This window comes from Nothobranchius furzeri, chromosome 11 (assembly GCF_043380555.1).
Source record: "Nothobranchius furzeri strain GRZ-AD chromosome 11, NfurGRZ-RIMD1, whole genome shotgun sequence".
NCBI classification, from domain to species: domain Eukaryota; kingdom Metazoa; phylum Chordata; class Actinopteri; order Cyprinodontiformes; family Nothobranchiidae; genus Nothobranchius; species Nothobranchius furzeri.
The window spans coordinates 32,196,101-32,213,926 of NC_091751.1; the positions used below are offsets into that span (position 1 = coordinate 32,196,101).

Consider the following 17,826-nt stretch of genomic DNA (forward strand, 5'->3'; position numbering starts at 1 on the left):
TAGCTTACGTGCAACCTAACAGCTTATTTACTCCCAGTATCGTTCCAGAAGTGCAGCAGTGTGTTTTCATGGCTTTATTCCTGGTAGTAGTGAGGAACTACATCTAACAGCAATATCAAATGTGATTTCCTTGTTTTTGGTTTATTGGTGAATTGCATAACCAAACTGTGACCTATGAAGTCTGGAAGGATTTTTTTGATCTTGTGAGCCCAGCGAAGAGCAAAGTGAGGAAGTCATGCCGTGGCCAAGACTCTCCCAGTGTGAAAAGGACCACTTTGAAGTACGCAAGTAAACTGTTCTTCTGCCTTTTCGCACCACTGATGCTTCCAGTGTGAAGCCGGGGTTACAAGAATGGATATAGTCAGAATGCCAGTTTTGTTGTGCAATGCCAAACAATTATAAGTAATAAGAAATGTTAATAACTCAGGAATGAAAATATATTTTATGAGACATAAACACCTAATACATATTAATGTTTGGATAACTCACTTACCAAAAGAAATCTGGTTGTTTGATTCATTTGAGTCACCAAGTCACTCACCCACAGTTAAAAAAACAACCTTAATTTTCTCCTGTTTCCATGTAAATCCTCACACACGAGTGACAAAAATATGACAACTATTCATTTTATACACTGAAATTTTGTTTTTTTTTAATAGTGGCGGAACATAGTTCATTCATTTTTTCATAATGTGCTTATTGTCTTTGCAAAACAAACAACGATTTGATCATGACTCGCACATCTCTAATACATAATTGCAGTTTCATATAGTCAGACCATATGATGTTTTTACGTAATAAATATATGTAACTAACATGTTTCAATGCAAACCTTTGGAGAGCATTATTTCTGATTCTTGTGCGTACACAGAGAAGTAAAAGATATCTTTTCTACCTTTAGCTGAACGTTTTGGCTCCTTCCTGTCGTCTTTGTCAGAGCGTCGAGGGTGTTGCTGATGACTCTTCTGTCACTGTTGTGACAGTGGACAGTCGAGAACGAAGCACCTGTGATGCTCTGACAAAGGCTACAGCAAGGAGTTTTGATTGTTTAGGTCAACATCTGTTATTTACTCATGTCCTCTTTCAGAAACTCTTTCTCTGTCTTTTTTCTGACCCCAATCCTTTTTCGTTTTGCAGTCTGCCGTTTGCTTGCCTAGTTAGCCTCAGCACGGCTATGGCCATTTTTGTCTTTCCTTCTCCATTTCCTATCTCTTGCGCTGTGTGTCTGATGTTTAGTTACTCCTCTGCCTCCTTTAGTGTTAGTGGTACATGCAATTAATGGAAGATTTTTGTAGGTGTCGGAATTGTAGGCTCGGCTCCACGCTGTCGAAAAGCCTGTAGATAGCTAGCTAGTGTGAGGCTAACTAGATCTGAACCATCCTGTAGTGGTACCTCATGCTGGCTGAGTGGCAGTACGTATGAAGCACACCCCAGAACCCAGCCCATGGGAAACCGCCGACCCGTCCATGTTTCCTCAACTACTCTGGTAATTGGCAGGTTCATAGTCAGAAATGTGGCATTAGAGCAGGACTATTCATTTCCAGGCCTGTAAGGCCGCTATCCAGCACATTTTAGTTTTAACTCTGCTTCAACACACCCGATTTCAATCAGTAGGTGGTTAACAGGCTTCTGCAGAGCCTGAAGAGCTGCTGCACAGGTGATTCAACCACTGAATCTAGTGTGTTGGAGCAGATAAAGCCCTCGCGGCCCAGAGTTGACTAGCCCTGCATTAGAAACTCCAGCAACCATAGTTAAATACTTACCTGGGGCCAGAGCAGGCAACATTAAATCCTACCTGAAACTGCTGGCTAAGTATAATCATAAATACAGTGAGATCGTTATTCATGCTGGTGGTAATGATACCCTGTTACGGAGGTCACTAAAATTTATATTGCTTTGGTGTGTGTTCTCTGCCTGACTGGACCAGTGACAACATGTTTAGCCACATGCTGTCCTTCAACTGCTGGTTGTCTAGGTGGTGCCCTGAAAACAACGTGGGCTACATTCATAATTGTAAAACTTTTGGGGGAAAACCTGGTCTGACGCGAAGAGATGGCACCCATCCCTCTTTGGATGGAGCAGCTCTTCTTTCTAGGAACATGGCCAATTTTATTAGCCTGGCCTGCTAGACTCCTCCTCTGTTTAATTCTGCACAGAGAACTGGTCTGGGAACTCTCCTCTTCAAATAAACCCACCCCGTGAGAATTCTAACCGAGCCAATCAGCGCAGAGTATCGTACATCACACACCACAACGCTCAGTTTGTCATAAACAGGGCGACTGATGCGGAGTCCACTGCCGCTCTTTCCTCTGTTCTAAATGACTTGGACATATCTTTAAAACAGCAACAAGTTGAAGCACCAAAAGCCTTTCTTCTACATAAAGATGTTTGTGCTGTCGCCAGTCTCCATTTTTGACTACAGCTAAAAATACTACAGACGTCGCGGACATCCCACACAGCGACGCTCGGTTTCTCATAAACAATGAAGACAGCCTCGGAGTTCGCTGCGGCTCTTTCCTCTGTTCTAAATGACTTGAATGTCTTTAAAACCCCAACAAGTGGAACCGCTAAAAGCCTTTCTTCTAAGAAAAATAATAATAAAAGATGAAAATAGAAAAAATGCTGGAAGTGCTGCAGGGGTGTAAGAAATTTTATCTGGTGCTCTCACTGGTGCTCTTCAGCCAAGGGATCCACATAAATGTTGGCAAAAGGAGATCTGAGGCACTCAGGAGATACAAAAATAAAAAGCCTTTATTAGTACATGGCTCAGATAGTATTACAGTTGATGAATGTATTAATGTAAAAAGTACGTCCTGTGAAAACATCAGCAACACAAAATTCGAAAAGGCAACTATAAATGTGGAAATTGTGTTCACTGTGACAACATGACTAACACTAACTGTTTTGCTGATGTTTTCACTGGACGTACTTTTTACATTAATACATTCATCAATTGTAATACTTCATTTGTGGTCTACAGACTAGAATGCCCATGTGGTTGCTTCTATATTGGGAGAACTAAACGTAAGTTAAAAGCAAGACTTGCAGAACACAAACAAGCAATCAGATCTGGTAATCCTCTGTATCCTATGGCAGTTCATTATAAAGACACAAATCATGGAAGCTGTAACTCTCTTAAAATCACAGGGATTGAACATATAAAACATTCAATTAGAGGAGGAGATTGGCTTAAAAAATTCTTGCAAAGAGAATCATTTTGGATTTATACACTAACAGCTACTAATTTCCCAGGTCTTAATGGAGAATTTGATTTTGCTCCTTATTTATAATCTCATGTTTTCTTACCATTTGTGTACCATATTTATATTTTTTTCTCAAATTCTATAAGTGAAATGTAATATTTGTAAGTATTCATCCTTACAATAGGATTATTTAGATGTTAAAAGTTTTTTGTGCTATACTGGTCATCCAATCATCATGCTGTCTACCTGCCCAACTTCAGCAGGTGTCACTGATTAGCATTCTTAACATGAAAGTGAGAGAACCTACAAACATTTTGAGCCCTGACGAAGGCCCTGTGGGCTGAAACGCGTCGACATTTGTTTTTAACTATCTGAGCCATGTACTAATAAAGGCTTTTTATTTTTGTATCTCCTGAGTGCCTCAGATCTCCTTTTGCCAACATAAAATAAAAGATGTCTGCGCCGCTGCCAGACACCTTTTTTTTAACTTTAGCTAAAAAACTACAGCGTCGCACGGTACAGTCGGCATTTCCATATTTTTTCTGGTTGTTTCTTTTTGAGCTGCTTAGTCCTGCCCCTCATGTGCCTCTTTGCCTGTGAGTTACCAGACTCTTTCTCTGTACAGAATTAAACAAAGGACAAGTCTGGCCGGCCAGGCTACAATTTTATTGTTCCTCTATGACAGCCCAGGGTCCAGACCAGGAAGCAGAGTCGTAGTTTAACACACCCCTCTGCAGCTTCTGTACTATTACCAACCCACTACCCCATTTAGACAGTGTCCTGCCCACGGCCAAAACCACACAGACTTAATGAAGCAAATCATGGAAATCTCATAAATATTAGAACAAATTGAACTGAGCAGAAAACTAGAAAAATTAAATGTGGTTTATTGAACATTAGATCAATTTTTTTCAAAGACTTTGTTAGTTAATTACTTGATTTGTGATAATCAGAATCCTGGCTGCAGCAAGAGGACTATGTTAGTTTAAAAGAGTCAACTTCTGCAATTGGAGTCACTGTTCACAGTTCAACTATTCGTCACACGTTATGCTGTATGCTCCCACAGCACAAACATGCCGCTTCAGGTGTGCTGAAGCACATCTGGAAGAGCCAGTTTCATTCTGGAATAAGGTGCTGTGGGCAGATGAAACTAAAACAGAGTTATTTGGGCATAACATGGGCCTTATGCATGAAGGACAAATAACACAGCATTCCAAGAAAAAACACCTGCTACCTATAGTACAACATGGTGGTGGTTCCATTATGCTGTGGGCTGTGTGGCCAGTGCAGGGACTGGGAATCTTGTCAAAGTTGAGGGACACATGGAATCCACTCAATATCAGCAGATTCTGGAGACCAGTGTCCAGGAATCAGTGACAAAGCTGAAGCTGCACCGGGGCTGGATCTTTCAACAAGACAATGACCCTAAACACTGCTCAACATCTACTAAGTAGTTCATGCAGAGGAACAAGTACAACATTCTGGAAAGTTCTTCTCAGTCCCAAGACCTGAATGTTATTGACAATTTAGACGCTGTTATTTCTGCAAAAGGTGGATCTACTAAATACTGAGTTAAATTCTTTTTTTTTTGTGCCCAAATGTATAAATTCTATAAACTTTGTTTCACTTCTCAAATATCACAGTGTGTCTCCTTTTTGAAATTATTTATTCAACAGAAATTGTTTATCAAATTGAATTGGATTGAATTATCGTAAAAACCAATGATTTATAAAAGAAAATTATGAAGATTACCAAGGCAGCCCAAACTTTTTGCATCCCACTGTAAATGCTTCCAATGTGCTTCCTTCTTACAAATAAAGCTCTTTATAATCAAACTCCATCGTACATCAGTGATGTGATCATTCAATTTGTTCCTAACAGAGCACTTCACTCAGACTGCAGGTTTACTGGTGGTTCCCAGAATATCTAAGAATTGTATGGGAGGCAGATCTTTTAGTTATCAGGCTTCTTTCTTTTGAACCAGCTCCAAGCTTTAGTCTGTGAGGCAGACACATTGTCTACTTAGACTAGGCTTTAAACTTTTTTAATTTGATAGAGCTTATGGTAAAATTTTGATGTTAGCTCAGATTTGAATGAGCGGGGAGTAGAGGGAGGTGGAGTGTACAGTTGGTAAAGACGGCTCTCCCTTGCCCTGCCTCCAACATGCCTCCATCTAAAAGGCTAGGTTATCCAGAGTTATCTCTGTCGTTATGCTGCTATAGGCTTAGACTGCTGGAGGACACACTGACCACTTTCCACACTCTACTACTTTCTTCCACCACTCCTCTCTAATTGCAATATTTCCTACTACAGCTGTTAACTTTATTTTCTCTCCGTTTTTCTCCCCAGAAGGAGCTACAATGGTGTTCTGCTGAGCTGTGGTAGCCTCGTGGAGAGGGGCATCAGCTGGTACTCTGCTGCTAACCACTCATGCTGCATATCTTTTCACTCCTAAAACTTTTACATTTTTAGAGTTGGTCCACAAGGCATTCTTCAGCCTGCTCCGTGTTTGCCGCTAGATATCTTTACCTCTCTTTATGTTTTTGAGGGCGCAATGGCGGTGCTGTTGATGACAGCGGCGTCCTGACAAGCTTGCATTCTCCCTCTCGTTGGATGGATGTTTAGGAAAGAGAGCTCGACTCTGTCTGTCCTTGTGAGCCTGCTGGAGAGCCCTCGAAAGGACAGATAATGGTGTTGCGTGCATCCATCTCAACGCAGACGGAAGAGTATAAATTAGTATGAGGATTGCTGTAAAGACTCTGACACTAGTCAGTGACTCGATGCAACCTCTGGGTTCCTTACATAGGAAACTTTTTACTGATTGACTAAATGAACTGAACTGTATTGGAATGTTTACATTATCAAGTGCCTTGAGAAGACGGTTGTGATTTGGCGCCATATAAATACATTTAATTGATTTTCATTATGTCTCTTTCACACATGCCACACCCACACAGACTTTAGCTCACGCACATCAATGCCATTCTTTCCTGGAGGTCCATCCCGACCTGGCTCTCCTGGCTCACCCTTTTGCCCCTACAATAAAAAAAAACAGCAGTTGTGAAGACGACAATGTCTAGCAGAGGAAGGTACATGTTTCCCCCCTCTGGTCCTGAAGGGCCCCTAACTAGCATGCTTTAGTTGTTCCTGTGCTTTAACACACCTGATTCACTGGTTAAATCACCTGTTCAACATGTCATTAAATTGTACAGAAACATGTTGATCACTTGCTTAATAAAGTCAGGAGTGAGGATGCAGATAAAATATGGATAGGGGCCCTTCAGACCAGGGTTGGACACCACAGGGTTAAGGTTAAGACAACTTGATTTTGAAAGATACAGAATGATGAGAACCTACTGGTGGTCCGGGTGGGCCAGGACGTCCTTTCTCCCCCTGTAGTAAGAGAGATGTTGATTTATTTTTTTATGACAAAACCCTGGCTGATAATTTGGTTTCACTTAAATAACCTCCAAACACTTTCCTTTGTTAGATAAATAGAAAGCTGATGTGTTTGCTTCATCCACCTGCAGTTGCTGCTGAACTTAGAAAATTGAGTCCAGCAGTTTAAATCATCAAAAACACACAAACTACTTCAATTAGTTTCCTATTGTTGTCCAACAGCATGTTAGATATAGAGGAGACATGTTTTCCTAGACCAGTTCAAGGAAAAATAGCATTAAGTCATTAATAAGCAGCTATTGTACTGTAATTAGCAAAGCCCATAAGTACCATTGAAAGGTTAGAGTTCATGAGTCTCTAGTCTAGTTTATACTTCTCGAGGTGTCTTGGTGTTTCATTGTTGTGAAGCAATTCTCCACCAGGACAACAGAGGGCGTAGCACTTTTGTGGAGTGTCCTGCCATCGATGCAGTCACATCTCTAATGTGTTTACCTTGTGTTTAATAGACTTTTTAACACGGACACGTTTGTCCCTCATTCTCCTTCACTTCCTCATCCAGTCACCACCTCTAAACCCACATTCTCCATAGTGTCCTGACACAAATGAAATGTTTGCTGCGTATCTTTGAACTCCTTCTGCTGTGGGTGTGTTAACGTTTACATTGCTGGACTTTTTCTACGAGACGTTTTTCAATATGCTCTGTGTCTGCCACTAGATATCTTGAGCTCGCGTGTAATATTTTTGAGGGGGGATGGCAGTGGTATTGACAAAGTTAAAGGAAGCAGTGTCCTAACAGACTAGCTGTCTCCATCACTTTGAACGGATAATTAGAAACTTGGGTTCTACTCTGTCTGTCCGTGCAGAGCTCTTGCAACAACGAAAAATGACGTTGTGTTTCTCTGCACCTTCACTGTCTTAGAATCGTCAGTCTCAGGACGCTGTTGCTCAGACTCATCTGGGGTCTCATTTATCAGACATTGTGTATTTGGTACCAAATGCATAAAATTGACTAATTTTGGTAATTTTTGTGTTTTTGGACAATTGGCACGACTGTGGGATATATAGGTGGTACTTCCCCTAATTATACTCTATATATGGTGGTAAATTATCTATACTATCTGTATAATAAATTCCATATATTCCATGAAAATATTTATCAGTTATCTTTACTGGAGTCTGTTTCCTCTTGGAAAAGGAACCAGATTTTGAAAGCTGTCTGATCCTTTTTGCAGCACGCTTTAATTCTTACATTTTCCTCCTGTAATCAGCCCCTAAATAAACTCCAATGCATCACATTACTGTGACACAAACTCCAGAGGGTCCCCCCTCAAAGACCCCTCTCTTGGCTGGAACAGAGCCTCTTTTGTGCCTGAGTGTTTTCATTATCAGTACCCTCTGGTGGTAAAACTCCAGTACTGCAGGGTTGGGTTGGCTTTGCAGCACAATACGAATCTTTGTTGGGTAAACCTGTGCACATACTCACATCAATGCCATCTGACCCAGGAGTACCAGAAGGGCCCAGTGGACCTGGTAGGCCTTGAGGTCCAGGTGGACCTCTCTGAAACACAAACACAGAACATAAATTATCCAACAAAAAGGTCATTTAGATTTCATTTGCACACACTAACAGCATTTTAAATTACAGTGAATAATGAGGCTAAATAAAGTTTCTGCATTGTGTTTTGATGAATTGACAGAAATTATTTTATTCTTGTTTTTATAGTTAATTTTGCCTGCATACTCTAACTGTTAGATATTTACTCTGTGTGCATGCTTTAGAAAACTTATTTGATACGAAATGTGCATCAATTGTCAAACCAGGTGGTGTGTATGAGTATAAAAACTGGTCTACAAGACTACAAATATGCATTAATTATTATTTTTTTTTAGAAAATTAAAACAACAATATATATATATATATATATATATATATATATATATATATATATATATATATATATATATACATACACACACACATATATATCACAGGTTTTTAGGTTCAAAATAAAAGAACGATCCGTGGCTGCTGAAGAAATCACCAAAGGTCGCATGTAGGTGTTGGGATGAAAGGGGGCTTTCACAGGCTATGGGTAACGTTTGGGTAGCTGTCAGTGCTCGCTGATGTTTGCCTTTCAAGGGTTGCTAAATTTGCCCCAGAAAAACAAGTTTGTGTCTTCTTCAAACAAAAGTCCACTTTGTCCAACAGAAATCTACGTCTTTAATCAGAGCATCTTGGCTTAAAGAAGAAGTAATCTCATCCACAACAAGGCTTTTCAATCACATGAAATCATCCAAAATGTGTCCACTGAAGGAGAGAAGTCACTCCAAGGTCTTCTCTTTCTATGAAGGTGGTCATTCTATACCACTCCAAAGTGGACCAGGACTTATAACATCCCTGCAGGATTTCCAAAGCCCTTTCCTGAGGCCTTCATTCCCTGAACCTCTTGGTTTAGAGAGAAATCTGAGCCGAGCAGGACTGGACCTCTCCTGTCCACTCACCACTTGAGCCACAGCCAGGCACAAGGTCTGCAGTAGAATCCAGGTCTTCAGTGAGGCAAAGAGAAAAGCCATGGTCCTTCTCACCGGTCCGTCGCTCCTCGGATCACAAAATCCTCTCTTCTCACTCCCTCACTCCTCTCCAGGCCAGCACAGCGCTGAAGAGGGGAAAAATCCTTCCAGGAGGACAGAGGTGGATGGATGGAGGGAGGAGGAGCGCAGGGTAGGGCAGGGAGAGAGAGAGGGTGGTAATCCTGCTCCCACTGCTGGCCCCTGAAAGCCGAATCATTCGCTGAATACTGAAAACACATAGAGTTATAGATCGGTTCTGCATACAAAAACACTGCTTTGCAGTTGGAAAAGAAAAAAGACACATGCATATTTGATCAAGAAATAAATTCTTCCATTGACTGTATGTCCTATAAACAATTTACAGATTTTTCATTTGCTAACATGTTTCCTGCACAGACAGACCAGTAGTTAGACTCCTCCTGCATCTGTGGAAGTACACCTGAGGACAACACACAGTAGTATGTACGTAAGAGTATTGATTTTCTTCCAGAGATGGAGATGATGACAAATCAGCACACTCTTCCAAAGGAAAACACATGCCACTGACAGTCAGAAACAGCATCTTGACTGTTGATCAAATAGGTATTGTATGACAGACTGACTGATTTACTGACCTCTAGTGGCCATTTTTAATACAAGCCATGTCACCAGAGGTAGACTTCCATTCATTATCGATACCCGCTTATCCTTGCAGGGTCAAGTTCCAATATTAGGCATACAGACAGGGTAGACCCTGGACAGGTTGCCCATCCATCCCGGGGCAACACACACACACACACACACACACACACACACACACACACACACACACACACACACACACACACACACACACACACACACACACACACACACACACACACACACACAGCTAAGGAACATTTAGAGAGACCAATTAACCAAATATTCATATTTTTGGACTAAGTGAGGAACACACCTAGAGAGCATGAAAACTCCATGCAGATAGACCCCAAGCTGTTTATTTTCGGCCTGCATTAAAAACTCAGAGTGGCCGATTGTAATCAGAAATAATTAGGGATGCTTTATATTGGCTTTTTTTAACCGATATTCAATAATGTCTAACTCTTAATTTTCGATAACGATATATGCAGGGCACCCCCAATAAAAAATAAATAATTAATCATTTAGGTTGCTAACATTACATATCTCCTATCATGAATGCTTTAAAAATTATCAGTGCAAAATGCCAACTACGTCAATTTAAGCCAGTAATAAAAAAAATATGTTATGTTTTAATTTGTCTCCAACAGCAGCTGAATGACATTCTCCTTCAAATAATCCTGACTAATGCTCTGTCATTCCTTTAGGCCACAAATATTCTTTCAGTTCATGATGGAAATAAGTGAAATTATTAAGTTAACAAATAGTAAAGGTGAATTAATGATGAAAATGTTTTAGTTTTTGAAAACAGATCAATCTTTGTTGTAATGTCTGTGTGAAACAGAGTGAGCGCTCTTAACTCAGCTTCAGATCTAGGACTGATGTCATTTCTGTTTTCCGTCGCTGTCGTCTTTGCTGTTTACAACTTAAATTTAGGCAACAAAAAGTTTAAAAAATACTTACATTTAGGCAGAAACAGAGTATAAACAGATCGTGAACACACAGAGTTTGATTTATGCGTCCATGTCATGGAGAACATTTGTCTTTGTAAGTTTCAATTTGGTTAAGGAATGTTTAGACGCGTTTTAAAGTTAGTTAATAAAATGTGGGCAATGTGAGCATACATGCTAAGCTAGGCTAATTGCTAAGCGCTTTGCTCCAAGATGCGCTGCCTTCAAACAAGCTACTTTCGCTGTCGGCTTTTCCCTTCGAGCAAATCATCGGTTTCCATTAATCCTCAGTTTACCTCTAACAGTCACAGTGAAGTCAAACAAAAACGCAGAGCCGGCTGACAGAGAAAGTTATGGTAATAAACAAAGAGAAATTGTCATCAGACTGCAAAGTACGCTATTTATTAAGATATTTTGTTTATAAAGCCCCTTCTGTGGCCCACATAGACAACCAAGGTGCTGAACACAGCACAAATGAAACATAAAACCATGAAATAAAATTTAACAATTATGGTGAATGGTAAATGGCCTGTATTTGATATAGCACCTTCTAGAGTCCTGGAACCCCCCAAGGCCCTTTACAACACAATCAGTCTTCACCCATTTACTCACACATTCACACACTGGTGGGGATGAGCTACGATGTAGCCACAGCTGCCCTGGGGTGCACTGACAGAGGCGAGGCTGCCGAGCACTGGCGCCACCGGTCCCTACAACCACCACCAGCAGGCAAGGATGGTTAAGTGTCTTGCCCACGGACACAACGACAGTGACAGACCGAGTGGGGCTCGAACCTGCAACCTGCCGATCACGGGGCAAGCACTTAACTCCTGTGCCACTTTCGCCCAATTGTAATAACCAGCATAGAAAAATTAAAAGAGAGAAATAAAAACTGATAATAAAATACAACTAAAGAATAAGAGGCCGGGGCAACGAAACCAAGAAAAAAATGCTGATCCTGGAATGCCTTGGCATGAAAGTGGGTCTTCAGGCAAGTCTTTAAAACCATCAATGAGGGTGACTGATGAACCACCTAAGGCAACTGGTTGCAAAGTATAGGAACCAATACAGAAAATGCACGGTCACCCCATGACCTGCGCTTGGTGTGCGGAACCATCAACAGCTCCCTGTAAGCCAAGCGAAGCGCCCGCGAAGGGGCATGTCCCAAAGGTTGACAATATATGCTGGAGCCATTCCTTTTAAGGCCTTGTATGTCGGTACCAAGACCTTAAATGTTGCCCTGCATTGCATGGCAGCCAGTGAAGGGATGCCAACACATGGGTGATATGGTCCCTGTGCCCAGTCCCTGTCACAAACCTAGCGGCTGAGTTTTGTACTAGCTACAAGCGTGCTACCTCACCCTGACTCAGGCCGGATTACAATGCATTGCAGTAGTCAGGCCTTGATAGAATAAAAGCATGAGTGGTAGACTGTTGATATACTCTGCATAGTAGGGCCTTAAAGTCTCTTTCTGGAGTATTTCTGTTATCCGGTGCCACGATCTAGTGGCTGACAAGCCAACCCGGTCTCACGGCATTACGTGACTTACTCACATTCTGTAGTCAAACATTTTGTGCTTGTGGACACGCATACCTCTTTTTTTCGTGCATCTCAACACGCATTTCGGCGTCATTGAAATGCACGGGTCTATAAAGCGTCACTCCAGCACGTCTTTTTTTTTTTTTTTTACATTTAGAACGGCCGGGCTGCCAAAATTTAGCCTTTAACCCTTAAATCAACAGTCGACTTTTTCCTTATTTTTTATTTTGCTTCATTTTTTATGTGCTACTTGGCTGTTTTATTTGTTCTAAATACAATTATGTAATATTTATTTAGTTATGAACTTCAATTATATTTTGCCCTGCTTCCCTGAATTAAAGGTATAGCAATCCATGTTTCTGAAGAACTGCCCTCTCAACATTTTTTAAAATGTGCATGCGCACCTCTCTACCAGTCCATGGAGCGTGCTCGTGCACGCTCTGTTTACAAGTAGCTGCCAGCTTTGCATCACCTGTTGACTGTAGCAAATTCTTTTTTTCCCACAATGTTGGATTCTCCACCGGTAAGTTATAATCCATGTAGCGTTACGAGCATCTCCATAGCTAACTATCGCATTACAAAAAAAAGCTATCAATAAGCAAATAGGTTTTATTGTTTTGCTGATTGGTTTAGAGCTTTCCTGAGGTAAGAGTAGGCTATAGAGCTCCGGACCCCATGTGACTCTCAGTTAGTAGACGCCATATTGGCAGGTTAAAGAAGCTAAACAAACACGGATCGTAAACATGAACATGAACGAGATCGGCTTGGATTTTACTTCGTCGGAGTTTACTTCACACTTTAAAACCGAAGAAATTGTTTTATATAGTCAGAAATTAAATAAAATAAACATCTCCGACCCTTACCGTGCCCCTGGGATACTTTTTAAAAACGCCAGAAGCTGTTGGAGCGGACTTCTTACCGGACCTGGCCGGGGAACCCCTTGGGATTCCCCCGGAGGAGCTGGCTCAGGCGGCTGGGGAGAGGGAAGTCTGGGACTCTCGACGCTACTGCCCCCGCAACCCGACTCCGGATACGCGGATGAAAATGGATGGACAAATAACAGATTTACACGTAAGTAGTTTAAATAGAGTGCTGTGCTGTTTGAACGTATAAACTGAACAGCAAGAGAAATCACTAGTTTGATTGTTTTCCGTGAATAAAATAAATATGTCAGGCAGGAGCGTCTCAGGATCTGTCTGAGATCTGTCTCGGTGAGACAGATAATAGCAATCCAAAGTGCTTTTTAAGTGTGATCTGACAACTGATTAACCATTGCTTAAAAATTAAATACAGCTTAGCTGGTTAATTGCTGTGATCATAAAACACTGAAACGGCAGCACGCAGAAATCACGAGGAAACGTTTTACGTGACGTTTACTTGTTGCTATGAGTAATAAGACAGAAAAAGCCATGCCAAAATAAGTTTAGGAAGCCCACTAAGAATCGTTATAAAAGCATTTAAAATAAATACCATACACAGTTGAGGAAACGTCGGTTTAAGTACCTGATATGAAGTGGTCGCTGCATAAGTGAAAACCTTTACTCTCGGTATCCCACAGCTTCATTTCAGCCCGGTCACTAGCTCGTTTTATTACAATGATCCAACGTTTGCGGCGCTCCAGATCTTGGGGAATCCTGTAGATGGCTCATTCCTTATGTCGTCCGTGTCTGTTCTGGCATTATGGGGCACAACAGGAATCTACCATATTTCCTGTCTGATTGAGTTTTCTGACAATAACAAATAGTCCAGCTGCCGGCTTCTACCTGCCAATATGGCGCTGTTTTGATTTGAACTGTTGCATGCCGGGAGAAGTGACGTCAACTCCCGGAGCTCTATATGCCATGGACCACCGGTTTGACACTTCCTGACTTTGTAGGCAGCTGAATCATTTCTGGGTATCAACAATGTACACAGCATAGTCTAGGCCACTCCACAATCAAATAAAGAGGTTATCTTTGTTTGATTGTGGTTTCTTAATAATAAATAAAGGACCTCAGATTTGGAACAATCTACCATCAGCAATAAAACAGTTCACAAATTTTACAACTTTTAACTCCCAGGTGAAAAAATATGGCTGAATCAAAATCAAACTTGTGAACATTGATGTTTCTTATGTTTATGTTTATGTATTTAGCAGATGCTTTCATCCAAAGCGACTTACAAGTGATAATCAAGCCAGCAGGTTGCCCTTGAGGATAACAAAAACAGCTTATCAGCTAAACAAATGTATTTACATGAATTGTGTGTCTGCGTTTGTGTGTATGGTTATGATAAATGTTATAAATGCTGTTATTTGATTGTCTCAAAATGTCCAAACAAGGACTAGATTTGCAAATTAGCCTGTGGCTTGATAGCATCTGTACACGTTTCTTTGGCCTTTTATGTAACACTGTCTTTAATGCTGTCCTTGCACAACCAAGCCAAACAAGTTAAAATAAATATGGCTACAAAGTCATGAAGCATCAAACCAGGGAAGTATGGCGTACATCATTAACATGCTGCATTTATCTGGTAGAGTTAATCTGGAACACATTAAAAAATTGTACAATGATTACACTGGATTAATTGCAAATACCTTGTCTGACTTTGAGTTAAAATGCATACAGAGGAATGAGTGATAAAGATTCAAAATCTAGACTTGCCATCAGTTAACTCATTTACTGCCAGCCGTCATCTGATCAAAAAGTCCGTGGCTGCCAGTGTTTTTTAGTGTTTTTCTGTTTTGTGAAGAGTCACAGAACATTGTGATCTATGATCGTGTAAACACCAAAACTACCAAAAGAAAGAGACAGCACTTCAGGAAGTGAATCCGTAAGTTTCTGCGTGTTTCTAGTGTCTGTTTTTTCAAAATCCTTGTCAAAGTGTGAGCTGCAGAAGCTTTTACGGTTTGCGTCTCACTTTTTTCACAGCAGCATTCCAAATATGATCTCCTAGTTCATGCATTTTCTGCTCCCTGATCACGTAACATGTGACACACACGGGTGAAGATCAGCTTTAGAGCCATAATTTTTACTCTCATGGTGCAGGTGCTCGTTCCCAGGCCCCCATCCTTAAAACGTTTTGATTTTATCCTTTCAATAAGGCCTAGTCCACACGTACCCGTTTTTTTTTTTTAAACAAATATCCGCCCCTCCAAAAACTTGCATCCACACCACCTCGTTTTAAAACAAAACTCTGTCCACACGTACCCGGATAAATACGTTGTTAAGGACATGCCAGACCTGTAGGCGGCAGTACTTCCCCCGTTCTTAACCTCGTCCTTCGTCTGTGGTCTTCCGCAAGGAGCAGTAATTCCGCTTGCAAAAACAAACAAGCAAAAAGCGCTTGGACAATTGATAAAGCGAGCGCAGCTCTGAGGGCATCCATGCTGTCGGCTAGTGTAAACACAGGTCGCACACGTGATGTCAGCATTTTTTTGTCACGGAAAGTGATGTTGCGGACCTTCAAACTCCGGTTTTGTCTGTCCACACGCAGACACCCAAAACGGAGAAAACGCAGATCTTCACTTTGGCCGGAGTTTTTAAAAAGATCCGTTTTCGTGTGAAAAAACTCCGTTTTCGTGTGGATGACAGGCCAAAACGTAGAAAAATATCTACGTTTTGGCAGATCCCCAGCTACGTGTGGACAGGGCCTAAGGTATATACTTCATTGATCTGCTAACAATTCTTTTTTTCTTTACTGCAGCTTGAAAAACTCAACGCACTTGGCTACAAAGCAGTGTTGCTTCTTGGGAAAAAGACCAAAGGAAATACAACAAAATGTGAAGTTGTAAAACCACTCTGCAGAATTCCAGATGACGCCAATGACTACCTTGCCCAGATTGCAACATGTTTTGAGTTTGTTTGTCAACGTAAGTTGCATTTTCAGGATACATCAGAATCAGAACGCTTTTATTGTCACCGCCTTGGGAATATAGCGGCAGGGAAATGCACTCAATTGGTGAATTTGGCATACAGAAAAAGTAAATTTAAAGCTGCAATAGCAGGAACAGAGATTGCTAAACACCTTTCACCCATTTTCCAGGTCAAAACACATTTTGTTCCCCCTGACTTCAAATTTTGTATTTCTTTTTGACTCTTTATGTCTTTCTTTCTGTTTCAAAGTTGAAGTGGTAACAGCAGGCTATTTCTTCTGATACTATTGTGCAGAGAATATCTCACACCAGTATATAAATGCTATTTAAAGTGAGAGCTGTTTAACAAAATTTCATTGCAGTTTAATTAAGCAATATCACATGAGAGGGAGTGTGTTGTTGCTGAATATCAGCACTGGGGTGATTCGGGGTAGATAATTTTACCATGGCCATGGTAGATTCTCACTGAAGGCATCAACACTATGAATTAACACATGTGGAGGTATGTACTGAACCAAAAATTATGAAATAACTAAAAACATGTTTTATATTCTATTTTCTACAAAATAGCCACCCTATGCTCTGATTACTGCTTTACACACTCTCGACAATCTCTCGATGAGCTCCAAAAGGTAGTCCAGACAGTTGGAAAACCATTCAGTTAACTACCTATTGAAGCCCATCGAAAGCACACTAAAACTTACACAGTAATCAGAGCAAAGGGTGGCTATTTAGAAGAAAATAGGATACAAATTGTGTTTTTAGTTATTTCACCTTTTTTGTTTATGGACATACCTCCTCATGTGCTCATTCATAGTAAATGTACCAGTGGTCAAGACAATAAACACATCGAGAAAGTGTGTCTAAACCTTTGGCCTGTACTGTATATTACAACAAATAGTCAAACTAAAGAATGAGCTGGAGCACACAGGTCAGTGCAAAAGTTAAGTAAAAACGAACACTGAGTTGATGAAGGTACAGTGCAGCAAAAGGTTAATTTTTTCAAATGGCATCAATTGAAACTTTTGCGCACCAGTTCCTTCCTTCATTTTCCTGTTTAATGGCTGCACAGCACCTCAGCTGGACAATATACCGAGTGCCTTGAATTAATATATTTAAAAAAATGTTCAGCTATATCAGATATGTACCTGTAGCTGAGGCTTTTCGACGCCCTCCTCGTCTACCTCTTGGCTTGCCTTTAGGAACACAGCACCTTTTCTTGGTAGGGTGTTCTTTTGTGTTGGCTTTCATCCATTCTTCATGTGTTCTTTGCACATTACAGATGGAAATGATTGTAAGACCGTTTAAAAGCACTGGTACCATGACAAAAATTCTAGTTTAAGTAATAGTTACCTAGCTCAAGATTCAGTCTCGCCCTTATGTAAACGGGATCCTTGAGGTCAAATCTGACTATGTTCCATGATGTAATGGCCAGACAACACTAGAGATGAGGAGATTATGTGAAAAAGAGACAGACAATGGAACACAGACTACTTAGATTATCTGAAAGCTACACTGACAGGTTAAAACAGCGAGATTAGAATCCTTCTTCCAGGACAAAAGAATAATTATATATGGAGAAACCCACAATGTGGTGGTAAGCAGAGAGATCTAATTTGTAGTAAATTTAATAAAAAATTACGTGACAGACATGGTCGAAACACACATTACTTTAAATGGAAATATGCAT

At 40.7% G+C, this 17,826-nt stretch overlaps 1 protein-coding gene across 1 annotated transcript in view; it reads right to left on the reverse strand.

Moving 5' to 3' along the window:
- The window catches only part of col9a2 (procollagen, type IX, alpha 2), a 33,692-nt gene extending 24,403 nt beyond the window's left edge, over positions 1–9,289 (reverse strand). Inside the window, exons 1-4 of the mRNA XM_015955985.3 lie at positions 9,105–9,289; positions 8,086–8,160; positions 6,561–6,596; positions 6,177–6,239 (exon numbers count right to left, since the gene is read on the reverse strand). Of these exons, the coding sequence (XP_015811471.3) occupies positions 6,177–6,239; positions 6,561–6,596; positions 8,086–8,160; positions 9,105–9,176 (246 nt within the window). The 5' untranslated portion in view covers positions 9,177–9,289. The remainder of the gene's footprint in view (positions 1–6,176; positions 6,240–6,560; positions 6,597–8,085; positions 8,161–9,104) is intronic.
- Positions 9,290–17,826: the final 8,537 nt, after the last annotated feature.